The 14,338-nt window shown below is 38.9% G+C and overlaps 1 protein-coding gene across 4 annotated transcripts in view; it reads right to left on the reverse strand.

The window, feature by feature from the left end:
• Nucleotides 1-604: 604 nt before the first annotated feature.
• Nucleotides 605-14,338, reverse strand: part of Pde8a (phosphodiesterase 8A) — a 143,870-nt gene continuing 130,136 nt past the window's right edge. For 3 of the 4 annotated variants that reach the window (XM_047537465.1, XM_047537461.1, XM_047537468.1), the window contains 5 exons: nucleotides 13,623-13,840; nucleotides 11,833-11,965; nucleotides 9,247-9,414; nucleotides 2,536-2,665; nucleotides 605-1,951 (listed from right to left, as the gene is read on the reverse strand). In XM_047537465.1, coding sequence (XP_047393421.1) covers nucleotides 1,845-1,951; nucleotides 2,536-2,665; nucleotides 9,247-9,414; nucleotides 11,833-11,965; nucleotides 13,623-13,840 — 756 coding nt within the window. In that variant the 3' untranslated portion in view covers nucleotides 605-1,844. Of the gene's footprint in view, nucleotides 1,952-2,535; nucleotides 2,666-9,246; nucleotides 9,415-11,832; nucleotides 11,966-12,439; nucleotides 12,674-13,622; nucleotides 13,841-14,338 lie in introns of those variants that run through there. The other variant, XM_047537470.1, reaches the window with a different exon arrangement.

Consider the following 14,338-nt stretch of genomic DNA (forward strand, 5'->3'; position numbering starts at 1 on the left):
CAAATTTATTCTGTTAAAAAAATTCTCTTGGTTTACTTTGTAATTTATTGCTTCCTCTCTCTTCAAACATCTTAAGTATATGCAGCTTGACCTCTCTTTCAGATTATTCAATTACTATTGGCTCCTTGTGAAAATTCCATATATTGTATGCACTGCTGTCTCCAACCTCTTGATGACCGAGTTGCTCATGTGGTTTATTTCCTTTTCATTCTTGGCACCTGGAGGAGGAGAACGCTTTTTACCCAGCTCAGTCCACAATGACAGACTTAGGTCAAAATGTCTTTATACACGGGGAAAAAAAAGGACCCTTTTTTCCCTAGATAGAGACCTCTTCAGGCTGACTCTGTTGGCCTTCCGGTGTCCTGACATCTATGAATAGGTACAAGGTACTCCAAGATCCATCCTTGAGAGTCCCTCTGTTGGCTCTCCAGTGTGCCCTAGGCTTCTGAATGGGCACCAGGTGCTGAATTAAAGTTAATTCCGGTAATTTTCAACATACTCATATGGACCCATGACACCTTGAAAAAATAATTTACTAATTTGGTCTGTAAAATAAAGATGTATTTGTTGAGAAAATATTAAATATTATAAGTATCATAAAACTCCAAAGAAAGGGCAACAAATTATTTCTTAAAAACAAATAGTTTAATTTCATTTTTATCTGGAAAAAAAATAAGTTTAAAATGAAACAGCTAAACCTTTGACATGTCATCTACTGTCAATTTTTATAGCATTATGCTTATTCAAAATGTGAAGATACAGAACCTTTATAAATTTCTGGAATCAAAGATTCCCACTGCAGATGAGAACTGGTTGGTTATAAAATGTCAATTCATTAAATATTCCATGTTTGCATTTTGTTTTTATAAGGAATATTTTTTAGAAAAAGTACAAAATAAGGCAGACTTTTGGAAATTCAATTATAAAATTTTAGGAAAAAGTGGTAAGTCCTAATTTTTCTTTGCAAATCAAGAAGGGTGTAATTTTATTTTGGGGTGTCACTTGCAAAGCACATCAGTTATCCTGTTCAGAGCCTGGGTTCTATAAATGGAAGCAGCCTTCTCCTTTAGTTCTCTACTACAAGACCAAACAAAACCAATTTTTTCCAAGCAGCATCAATCAGAAAAGAGTTTAACATACACAAATATTTCTATAGTGCAGTAAAAATGTATCATTTTAAATTTGCATTATGAAAATAAGTCTGTACACCAAGTAGTGCATAATGAATATGAATCGCGTAAATTTGGTTATGGCATTTAAAGTCGGCTTTGGCTTTGAAGTGTTTTTAAATTCATAGAAAATATGAACTAATAAATAAACATTTTAATAATTGATATTAATAATCAACTTCAAAATTTCTTTTTATGTTTATTTGCTACTCAATTTTAAAAGAGAGGTCACTTTCAGTAGTGTTCCAAAGTGAGTGACTGCACCTTCTATGATGTGAAAAAAGTTGCTAAAGATCCGATTGCCACTAGCTGCTCCGAAGTGCTGAACGTAATCAAGAGCAACTGTTTGCAGCCAGCCAGTCTGTCAGTAGCAGGATAATCCATCAGTCCTCTCTGCGGGTACACCCAGGCCTCATGTGAACAGGAGGCTGATGCAAACTCCTTCTGAGGTGCTTTTCTGAAGAGTCCCTGCAGCTCTTGCTAGTGGCCATGGTTTACATATGGCATCAGATGGTGGCTGCAGGTGGTTACTGATGTCACCAAGTGCTTTTGCAAAGGCTTTGCAGATGAGAGAATGACTCTGCCTAATACTGAAGGCTTAAGGAACTCTGGCTGCCCTCAGGAATTCCAAATGACTGGAGGCACAAGATTTCAGGGCCCAGGTGGCCTCCTGCTCTATTCAAGAGGGGGTCGGAGGCTCCGCAGCTTCATTTCATCCAGTCCTTTCCAGTATTTAAAGTTGTTGTCAAGATGCTGCATTAAGTCGGGCAGGTCCACAAAGGCTGGAGAGAAAGACAGGAATGCAACGTCCTTTTGTGACTTTGTTTAATAGACTTAGGCTTGCCTTTTCTTCCCCCCAGACTTGGGATGGAACCCAGGATCCTGCAAGAGGTGAGGCAAGAGCTCACCACTGAGCCACACCCCAGCCCCTAGATTTAGGCTTTCTAGGGAAAGCATTTTAAGGAAGAGGGACAGAAGGGAGTAGGCACTCACATAATGCCAAGGAGATGTGGGCAAACACACCCAGCGGCTGGAATGAAGTTAACTCCTATATCAGCCCTAGCACTGGGATCAGCTTCCCTGAATCTGGCGTTTATCTGTTGTGCAGCCCTCAGGGCACAAGGAGCCCAGGGAATATCCTTGGGATCCTCTTCTCTGATAATCTTTTATTTGACAGACTTTTTGCCCCCACCTGAAGCTTGGGGCATTAGTGAGGAAAGACACAAAGAATATCCATCCCTCCATGATGGTTCATTTCTTCTCATCCCCACTTGAAAGTCTAAGCCCCCAAGTGTATTCTGGATTCAGATGCACTGTTTGCTATTTCATATGCAGTCCCTTGTTTTTTAAAGGAAGACATGCTTACCGTCCCAAGCATCAAACATGTCTGTGATGAAGTAATCTATAAAAGAGATCTGGGATTTGGGGATGCTGCAGGTGTTTCTGTCAAAAACCGGCATCACCACAGGCAAGTTCTGCTGCTTCTCTTCATCAGTCTGCAAAGCAGAAAAATGTCCTGGTCTCCAGATCCACATCTGGCTCCATCCCACCTCTGAGCAGCCCTCCACTGGTGGTCCCAGGTGGCTTTGTGGTAAGGAGCCACACGGCACTTATCAAGCAAATTAGATCTGCCACTGGATGCCATGTTGTTCTGAGTGAGAACGATTCCATGCCGAGGGGCTTGAGGATTCCCCAACTCAATCCCATCAACACTTTCAACATCTGTAAGTCTCTTTTAGGTAAGAGTTTCAAACAGTATCTGCAAGTCAGCCAGCTCTCTGCTGCCATGCCACCCTCTGCTGCCATGCCAGCCCTGCCACCCTCCCATCCAAGTGCTGGAAGCGCCCCATAACTGGGCTCCAGAGTGAGAAACAGCCCCATTCACAGAGAAGCACCTAGTGGCTGCTTCTCATCTACAGCTGAATTATCTTATTTGAAAAGGTTCTGAACAGAGCTACAACCAGTAAAGGGACTGAATCGATGGCTGAAATCCTCCCTACAATGGCAACCCATGGGCCAGATGGCTTCACTGGTGAATTCTATGAAATATTTAAAGAATTAAGGGGCTGGGGATGTAACTCAGTGGTAGAGCATCTGCCGAGTAGGCACAAGGCCCTGAGTTCAATCACCAGCACCACCAAAACCAAAACAAATATTTAAATAATTAAGAGTCTTCTCAAACTCTTCCAAATAGTTGAATAGGAAGAAATACTTTCTAACTCATTCTGGGGGGCGAACAGCACCCTATCAACAAGCCAGACAAAGACATTATGAAAAATGATAGGCCAGTATCCTTTATGAATACTGATATAAAAATCCTCAACAAAATACGAGGATGAATTTAGTATATTAAAAGGATTATATACCATGATTGCAGAATTTATTCCTGAAATGCAAGGATGGTTCAACACATGAAAATCAATGCAATATACTTCAATAAAAGAATAAAGAAAAAACCCTACATGATGTAAAAGAGTAAATTTTATGTTATGTAAATTTTACCACAAAAAAAGGAAAGAAATCTTAACTGCTTATCAAAGTGATTGTAGAATTTTACATACCTGTCACAGGAATCTAGTTACCTCACATTTTCACTAATATTTGGTCAGTTTTCTAAATTGTTAGCCTTTCTGCTGGATATATGGTGATATTAATTTGAATTTCCCTGATGAATAATGATGTACTTTTTCATATGCTTATTGGCTATTCATAGTATTTTCTTTTGTGAAATGTCTAGTAAAATAATTGCCCATTTTAAATTGGTGTTTGCCTTTTATTATTACGTTCTAGTTCTTTACATAATCTGGATACAGTCCTTAGTCAGAAAAGATCTGTAAATATTTTCTTCCAGTGTGGCTTGCCTACTCATTTTCTTGGTTGTTTGGATGAGTGGTTTTTTTGGTTTGGTTTTGTTTGGTGGTGGCGGTAGCAGAGGGGTCTTGATGCTTGAACCCAGGACCTTGTGCATGCTAGGCAAGTATTCTGCCAGCTGAACTACATCCCTAGTCCCGGATGAGTGTAATTTTTGACAAGGTCCAATTTTCTTTTTATGGCTATTTTTTTCTCTACCTAAGACATCTTTGTCCATTTCCAAATCCCTGAGGATATTCTGCTGTGGTTTCCTCTTAAAGTTTCACGGTTTTAGCTTTTGTATTCAGGTCTGTGATTCACTGTGAAATGGTAATTCTCTATGGCATGAGATAGGAAGAGTTGTGGTTCTTTTGTTTCCTTGGCACAGAGATACCCTCTCACTCCAACAACACTTGCTGAAAAAATTTGCTTTCCCTGTTTGTATAAATGTGATCTGTTTCTATTCTGTTCCATAGATATATCTGCTATCTTTACACTAGTATCACACTATCTTGGTTTCTCTAAGTACTGAAGCTAGATATTGTCTTCCAACTTTGTGTTTTTCAAGTTTGCTTTACTTATTCAAGGTCATTCACATTTCTGTATACAATCGGATTCAGTTTTTCCAACTGTGACTGTGACTGGGATTGCATCCAATTGAGACTTCAATCTGGGAGGAATCAAATCTTACCATTTGTACCTGCTCAGATATGTGAACATGGTATACCTCCCCATTTATTAAGGTGTTATTTCTCAGCAATGTTTTGTGGTTTCCATTGTCAAGGTCTAGTCATCAGTGTATTCTTAAGTAACTTTTGCTTTTTGCTATTATAAACAGGAATGTGTTTTTAGTTTCATTTTCTGATTGCTGCTAGTATATAAAACACAACTGACTTGTATATTTAGCTTATGGTCCTATGATGTTTCTAAATCAAATCTATTTATTAATGCTAGTAATTCCTTTGGAATTTTTACATAAAAAATAATGTCATATGTAAACAGAAACAAACATATTACCATCTGTTCTTTATCCCTGTTTTTCCTCCTTGTTTATTGCAATGGCAAGAATAGGCACCCTTGCCTTATTTCCAGTCTTGGGGATTCAATACTGCATAGTTAAATATATAATGTTAGTTAGATTTTTAAAAGTTTTTTTTAAAAAGTAATTTCCTTCTAGTCCAAGTTTGCTAATAGTTTCTAAGATGAGTGAATGCTGAAATGACATGTTCTTCTGCATCTACAATCTCATGTTTTCTCTCCTTCATTCGATTAGTATGATAATCTAGAATAATTAGTCTTCCTAGTAGTAAATTAACCTTGCATTACTGGGAACAACCCTATTTGGTGACAACATATTATCCCTTCTACATATTATTTGATTAAGTACCTCTCCATCTATGTTCATGAGAATAATGAACTGTGATTTTCTCCTGGTATTATATCTGTCAGGATTAAGTACCAGGCCTCATAAAATGAGTTTCTCCATTTTTTGTTATAATCTGTAAAAGGGACATTATTTCTTCCTTAAAAGGTTGAAAAAGATTCTTCAGTTTTCTTTGTGGGAGAGTTTTTTAAACAGTTTCTTTAAGAAGGATTTACAGGAGTTAGTTTTGGTAGGTTTCAAGGAATTTGTCCATTTGTCAAATGTAGATATAACATTCACAATTTTTTATTATCCTTTTATTAATGTCTGAGATTTATTGTGACAATCTCCCCTTCATTTCTTTCTTTTTTTTAAATTTTTGTTTTTTAGTTGTAGATGGACACAATGCCTTCATTTATTTTTATGTGCTGCTGAGGATCAAACCTAGTACCTCACACATGCTAGGTGAGCTACCACTGAGCCACAAACCCCAGCTCCTCCCATTTCATTCTGATACTGGTTATTTTTTATCTCTTTTCCTCTTGATTAGTCTAGGTGTACTTACCAATTTAGTTAATCTTATTAAAGAAACAATTTTGGCTTTAAATTTTTACTGTTTTTTAAACTAATTTTAGGACTTTCTTTTTTCCCCAATAATAAAGTAAAACTATAAATCTTCCTCTAAGCACTGTTTAAGTTGCATCCCCAAATTTTATTTTTATTATCATTTAATTCTAATTTTTTTCTAATTTGCCTTATATTTAACCCATGAGTTATTTAGAAGTGTGCTGTTTGACTTCTAAATGTTTGGTATTTTCCTAGATATCTTACTTTTAATGATTTCTGATTTAATTGCACTGTGGTGAGAGAACATATTCCATCTGATTTCCCCCCCCCCCGAGGCTGGTCTCAAACTTTTTTATTGGGTCTTTTTTGTTATACATATATAGATTTATTTTGATGTAATTATATAAGCACGGACTATATCCTATTCTAATTAGGACCCAACTCTTATGGATGCACACAATGGCAGGATTCACTTTGGTGAACACAGGAAAGTTATTTTAGACTGGCCTTGACCTTACACTCCTCCTGCCTCAGCCTCCTGACTTGCTGGGATTACAGATAGGCATCACCACATGGGCTTTAGCTCCTGCTTTGAAACACTGAGTGAAAAGCAAAACCCAACCAACCAAACTCTTGAGTTCACTCTATTGCTGGCTCTATCCTTAGTTCTATTGTTCCTCATCAGAGAATCCAAAAGCCAATTATTTCATATAAGGTGAGGGCCAGGACTGTAGGACCTTTCTAAACCGTTTGCATGTATGCTTGGTCCTAAGGGGTGATCACAGTGCTGCTGTAGTTAGGTATACTGTGAAGGAGGACCACAGCAAGATCAGTGGTGAAGCTTGTCACCAGATGTCTACATGGAAATGAGAGCATGAATTAGGCAATGAGCCCCTGCCCCCTATTTCTCTATGTCAGTTTTCCAGGAGAATTTTAACAATGGAGATTCAGAGGTCAAGGTTGTATACCTTAAATGTGTCTAGATTCATCTTCTGGGGAAGCCTCCCTGGAGCCCACCCCCAGCAACAAAGGGAGGAGGCGAGGGACCTGATTTCCCACCTTGTCTTCCAGCCTCTGCTCCTCCATCTGATTTTAATCCTTTTAGACTTTCTGAAGGCCCAGCATGTGCTCCATCTTGGTGAGTGCACCCTTTTAGTTAAAGGCTGTGTGTCCTGCACACAGCCTCTGTGTTCTCTAAGTAGTAACTAAGGTCAGTTGGCTGACCTTGTTTGGATCTCTTGTGTCTTCACTGCTACTTTAATCTGGTTCTATCAATGGATGAAAGAGGGTTTTAAAATTTGATTGTATTTGTCTATTTCTCTTTTATTCTGTCATTTTTGCTTCATTTATTTTGAAGCTGATATTAGCTTTCTATACATTTATAATTATTATGTGTTCCTACAGAACTGAATCTTTTATCATTACAAAGTCTCCCATTTTATCTCTGGAAATATCCTTTGTTTTGATGTCCATTTTGTCTGAAATTAGTATGGCCAGTTCAGTCTTCTTATGCTTATAATCTACATGATATATCTTTTTCCTCTATTTATTCTAAACCTATCTGTTCTTTATATTTAAAATAAGTCTTCTAAACTGTGTAGTTGGGTATTTTTTTTTTTTAATCAATCCTGAAGAATATCCTTTAAGGGGAGTGTTTTGGCCACTAACATTTAATGGAACTGAATTTAATGGCATTGATATTGTTTGTTAGAGCTAGCATTTTATGTTTTCTTGGTTCCCTTGTTTTTTTGGTTCCTCTGTTTCTCCTTTCCTGCCTCCTTTGTATATTTTAATATGTTTTTAATTCCATTATAATATGTCTGTTAGTTTTTAGACTACAGTGATTGCTCTTGGAATTACAATATGTATCCTTCACATTTGGCTCCACTGAGGTAATACTGTAATACTTTGTGTAAAATCTAGAAGCCTTGGACCCTTGTAAGTCAATTTTCTTTCTCCTATTCTTTGTTATAGATGTCATATACCTTATAGCTATTATGTTATACACCCTATGATACAATGTTAGAACTTTTGCTTAAAATGATCCTATGTATTTAGAGAAATTTAGAGAACAAAAAAGTTACTCAGGTAAAAGTCACCTGTTTTGGTGCTTTTAATTCCTCCTTGAAGATCGAGGTTGGCATATTATTTCCTTTCAGCATTAAGCACTTCCTTTAGCAATTCTTGTTTTGTAGTTTTACAGATAATGTGTTCTATTAGTTTTTCCTTACCTGAGAATTTTTAAAAATATTTTTGATTCTTTTTTTTTTTTTTTTTTTGTAGTTGTGTATGGACAGCATGCCTTTATTTTTATGTGGTGCTGAGGATCCAACCCAGTGCTTTGCACATGCTAGGCAAGTACTCTGCCACTGAGCTACAGTCCCAGCCCTTTCCTTGATTCTTGAAGGACATTTTCACTGGATATAAAGTTCTGGGTTGACAGTTTTCTTCTAACAGCAGTTTAAAGATGTTTCAGTGTCTTCTGACTCACTCAGTTTCTGACAGGAAGTCAGAAAACATGATAATCATTTTTTTCTTTTAAGTCAAGTGTCATTTTTCTCTTGCCAATTTCAAGATTTTTAAAAATTTTTAATATATATTTTTAGTTGTTGATGTACCTTTATTTTTATTCATTTATTTATATATGGTTCTGAGAATCGAACCCAGTGCCTCATACATGCTAGGCAAGCACTCTACCACTGAGCCACAACCCCAGTCCCTCAAGATTTTTTCTTAATCTTTGGCTTGCCTATGACATGCCTCACAAGTTAGTCCTAAACAGACTTTTGAAATCTGTATGCATGACCTCTACCAAATCTGGAAAATTCTTAAGACAATATATGTTCCCATTTTTTTTTTTAATGTCCCAAGAGAATATGGAGGACAGATGACTTCCTTAATGTGCTTTTTTTTTAATATATATTTTTTAGTTGTAGTTGATTTTTTATTTTATTTATTTACTTATATGTGGTGCTGAGGATTGAACCCAGTGCCTCCCACATGCTAGGCAAGCGCTCTACCACTGAGTCACAATCCCAGCCCCCTTAAAGTACTTTTAGGAGAAATCTATCAACCTAGGATTCCATACCCAGAAAAAATGCCTGCAAAAATTAAGACAGAATAAACATGTTCTCAGAAAAGGGAAAATAAAATTCATTATCAGTAAATGTGCAATACAAGAAATGTTCTTCAAGGATGGGATTTCTTTAAGAATTCCTATTTCCTAGTTTTAAGTCCATTATCATTTATGATTTCCATCTGTGTGTGTGTCAAGGCACTTACGAGGCAGCATCTTACCTGAGAAAAATATTCTTCTGAGATCCGTGCAGCCCACTCAATGCAGTGCTCCAGGGGCCGGCAGGGGTTGGACACATCAGCACATTTAATCAGCATTCGTTTGATCAGAGTCCGGTTCTCTGGAGCCCTGAGCATAGTGTTTATGGCTTCCTGATCTTTCTCAGTTTCCTGAAGCATGAGAAGAATTCAAAGTGATCAAAATGGGTCCTCTATGCCAAGCCCTCTCTTACTGGTGGGGTCCCACTGTAAACACAAAAAGGCTCTGGCCAGGATCCACAAAGTTAAGGGTCCCACAAAAAGTTCGGCAGGACCAGGGGCTGGTGTACACACTTTCCCTGGCCTCTTCTTTTCCTCTCACGCCTAAATCTTTCACAGTTGCCTTTTTCTTTCCATTCCACTATTTCTCTTTCTCCCTTGTTAAGAATTCAAGATTAGTTTTATTTTTTTTATTATACTTATTAAAAAAGAGTATGAACTAGAAAAAACAAAACAAAACACAATTTCTCTGTCCTCATAACAAAGGGGCTCTTGTGGTCCCTCAAGCTCCCTGTTTCTTATAACATAGCCCTGTGATAGGTGTGATTTGGGGAGTTAGCCTTCAGTATACCTATATCAGGTCAGATACAGTGATATTCCATTACGCTGCTCTGAAGTTTTTTGGTTGTTTGTTTTTTTTGGTTTTTTTGGTAGGGAGTCCAGTACAGGGATAGAACCCAGGGGCATTCAATCACTGAGCCACATCCCCAGCCCTATTTTGTATTTTATTTACAGACAGGATCTCGCTGAGTTGCTTAGTGCCTTGGCATTGCTGAGGCTGGCTTTGAACTCCTGATCATCCTACCTCAGCCTCCTGAACCGCTAGGATTATAGGTACAGGCCACTGTGCCCAGCATAGTTTTTAATGTACAAAGAACTTAAGGCACTCTCTTTTAATTCCCACTCACAAGAATATCTTATGGATAACATGGAAAGCTTACCATTACATTTTATAAAAGAATACTGGGACTCAGAAGTGAAGTAACCAGTCCAAAGTGACCTGGGATTCAGAGGTGAAGGAACCAGTCCAAAGTTACCCAGTTAAGCCAGGATAAGAACTTCAGTTCTACCTTTAGTCCCATGTTTTTCCACTCACATGGAGCTCTGGTGCATAGTGTAATGGACTCCTTGGCTATAGGCCCTCTGCAGAGAATCTGGGCTGAAAGAGTGCACCAGGGCAGACAGCAGTGACACAGCACTCAAGTCTGCTCCCTTTTGAGCAGTGTTCCCTGATTTAGTCATGTAATTTTAACGTGCAACAGCAGTTTAAGGAGTCTCCTCTCAGTAGGCACAGACCTACCATCAAGGTGTTAAGTAGTAGCTAGCAAGGTCACAAGTGTTCTTTAAATTAGTTTAGGGTCTTCTTTAAACTACTCTCAAAGTAGATGAAAAAGCAAATGGTGACAGTTAATCTGTGAAAAAATAAAAGCAAAGGAGCTAATTGGAAAATACATCAAGATTAAAGGATTAATGAGACTAACTCGTGACAGGGTCTGTTGAGGTTGGCATGAAGCTAGAAATTATGGCTATAAGTGTCTCCATCAATCTGGGAAGAAAGATTCCTTTAGTAGTGCCAGTGCACTAAGGTAATTTCTGACTAAGCTACTGAATAAGGCAGCCGCCGTGACAGTTCTGGAGAGGATGAAGTGAAGTCAAAAACTCCACTGCCCAATGTGAAGGAGTTCAACACCTGACTGGTGAACTTGCCGAAAGAGGACCCAAGTTTTCAAGTCAACCATAAAACAGTAATAAATTTGGAGACAGCATTGTCTCCTTTGTTGTTCTCCACTCAGAGATGGCCCGCTTTCTCCCTTGAGGGCCTCGGGTTGCTGCTTGCACAGTGGATCTGGTGTGATAGGTACCTGCTGTGTACCATGCCCATCCATCCTATGCCTTGAGCTTCATCATTCCCATTCTACAGACATGGAAATGGTACTGAAAGCTAGGGCAGGCATTCAGCCATGCCTGCTTCCACAGTTGGAGTCTCTTGCTTGGCCAGATGTTTAATGTTACTCTTTCCAGGTAGTTGTGGATTTCAAATCCAGAAATGACAACAATGTTACCCTGTAACCCAAATACAGGGTCCTTCCCAACATCATCCTACTGTTAGGAGAGCTGTTGCTACCATGGAATGAATATGCCTCATTGGGGAGTGGTTAGTGAGACCTCAGAGGCTCTAGCTGACCCTAGAATACCCAAGAAGAGAAGCAGGGGTGTTTAGGAGAAAGGGCACAGGAGTGGTGAGCTTTCACACAACTATCAATGTCCTTTTTTTTTTTTTTTTTTTTTTCTGGCAAATTTTTATACTCAATGATTTTGTTAACCAATGAAAACCAGTTTAGGGCTGGGGATATAGTTCAGCCATAGAGCGCTTGCCTAGAACGCGTGGGGCCCTTGGTTTACTCTCTAGTACTGCAAAAACGAAAAAACAATTCAGTGAGCCCTCTGAGGGGGCCCCTCACATGGCTCAGGGACTCATAACCCATGCTGTGCACAACACAAAGGCCTAGGAGGCCCAGACACGGGCCCCCTCTGAGTAAGTTTCCTCACCTCATTTTGTTCTAGTGTTGTCAAGGGCTTGTTGACGCTATTGACAAATTTGTTGACATGTTCAAAGTGCTTTGTCATTTCTGTGGCTAAGACCATGTCAATAATACTCTGGCGCAGTGTCCGATAGTCGCTCCTGTTTCAGATGAGAAATGAGAGGCTGCTACAGGTTACTGATCCAGACAGGTACTCCTGCAAACAATCTGTTATTCAGGATGTATATCCACTGTGGCTACAAGGGCAATGCCACTGCAAGTCTCACTTTGAAAGAATGCAGAAATTATGGGTTAGTGCCTACGTCATTAGCCAAGGGAACCCAAACAAAAGTTCAAATCAGAAGATTATGGGCAGGGCTGTAGAGCTGCAATGTTCATCTTATTATCCCTCTGTAGTACAGCGCATATTAGTCCTCAGAATGACTAAGACACCACATAGTCGGTGAACAAGGCCTGTTCTTAAAATCACAGATCTCCATCCATTAAGAATGTGCCCTGTGGGGCTGGGGATATAGCTCAGTTGGTAGAGTGCCTGCCTCACATGCACAACGCCCTGGGTTCAATCCCCAGCACCGCGGGGGGAAAAAAAAAAAAAAAGAATGTACCCTGTGATCCAAAATGTTAGTGCTCAGAGGCTAAATCTTCTGATAGCTGAGAAAATCACAGAGTACTTGATAGTTCTTCCTCTAGTCCTTATTTTTATTTTAATATTCTTAAATTTTAATTTAACTTCTTAAATTTGTGGTTTTTGAAGAGGTAATCCATAGAATTCAAAATTCAAAAGGTACAAAAGTATATAGAACAAAGTCTGTTCAACTTCTTTTTTGCAGTCATCTTGTTCTTTTTGCCTGGAGACAACCAAAGTTGGCAGGGTCTTATATATTTTTCCAAAGATAAATGAATTAATTAGCTATAGACGAATATGAATGAAACCTAAGTCCATCTATAAAATCCTAGGATACAGCAGGAGGTAGTTTTGTGAAACTGGCATATCCTTATAATCCCATATAAAACGTTCTTAAAAATCCAAATTAAAACACTTTCTTTCTTCAGTTGATATGTGGTTGATAAGTTCCTACTATGAACTAGGCATGGACTGAACTAGACAAGGAAGGTACAGTGACAAAGAAGATGATACCCAAGACCTTCTAGAGCTTGAGAATCTAATCAGGTGTCATATAAATAATCACCTCCCAAGGAAATGACACGTAAACAAACAATGGCAAGGAAAAGCACAGGGCACAGGTGGGCAGGGAGTGCTCCAGGCAGACATGTAAGATGCCACTTTTCTGAGTTGCCAAGAACTCAAGATTTCAGTGTTATATTGTTTTCTTGAAATGTCAGAGCACAAAGGGACCAAACCTTGAAAACAATGTGTTAAGTGAGAGAAGATAGTCACAAAAGACCACTTACTGCATATGGTTCCATTTATACAAAGTGTCCTGAACTGGGAAATCAATGTGGATGCCCAGGGGTAGGAGGCTGGGTGGGGAACTGGATGGGGAGGGGCTGCATGTGGGTTTGAGGGTTTTGTAGGGGATATGAAAGTGCTCTAAAGTGGTTGGGGTGATAGTTGTACAACTCTGTGACTACACCAAAGCCTACTGTACACTCCATATGGGTGGACTTTAGAGTACGTGAACTGTATCTCAATAATACTGTTTATAAAAAGACAGGGATTGGGATGTAGCTAGTGTAGAGCACTTACCTAATATACATACCTTGGGTTCTTTCCCCAAGCACCACAAATACAAAGCAAAAACAAAAACAAAGTGACCAACATGTCATTCTTCTTACCGCTCCATGTTTTTGAAGATATTGCATTTGTCATCTCTAACAGTCAGCTGGAAGGCCAAGGCTGCATGATGGCTCTCCAGCACAGCAGTGTCATTGTACAAAATGGCCAGCTCACTCCCTGCATTGCACAGGAAGGAGTTGGTCCTCCCTGGGTGATCCACATCATGAATGGTGGCTGCGATGAGGGCAGCGACCTCATCTACTGGATCTAAACTTTCCTGAAAAACAGAACTTTTTAAAACTGGGGTATGGAACTGAAGTCATACATAGCTTCCTCTGCCCTATTACTTTAAGGTAAAAATACCTCAGATTTCTGAGAAAAGCACAAGCATTTTCCTCTCTCCACTCTGAAACAGCGATCTCTCTGCATATGTTTTACTAAGGAACACTCTTATTCTCAGGCTCAACAAATTAAGGACTTACCCAAATGGAGGGTGTCCTCAACAGACAGAAGTCACCTCCTCAGCCAGTCTTTCTCCAGACCATCACAAAAAAGATATCTAGAGATCTTTAGTTAGACTAACATATTCCAATACTGTAAGAAAAATAACTTTAAAATGTACATTAATTGGGGAAACATGGAAACGTTCTGCACAAAAGGACCAAAGAACTCACCCATCTATGAGGGTCAGGAGAAAGACTGGTTTTGAAGAAAGTGATAATTTAACATTTATTTCCGTGATACTGACCTAGGAAATGTAGAAGTTATCAAGACA

This window comes from Sciurus carolinensis, chromosome 2 (genome assembly GCF_902686445.1).
Source record: "Sciurus carolinensis chromosome 2, mSciCar1.2, whole genome shotgun sequence".
NCBI classification, from domain to species: domain Eukaryota; kingdom Metazoa; phylum Chordata; class Mammalia; order Rodentia; family Sciuridae; genus Sciurus; species Sciurus carolinensis.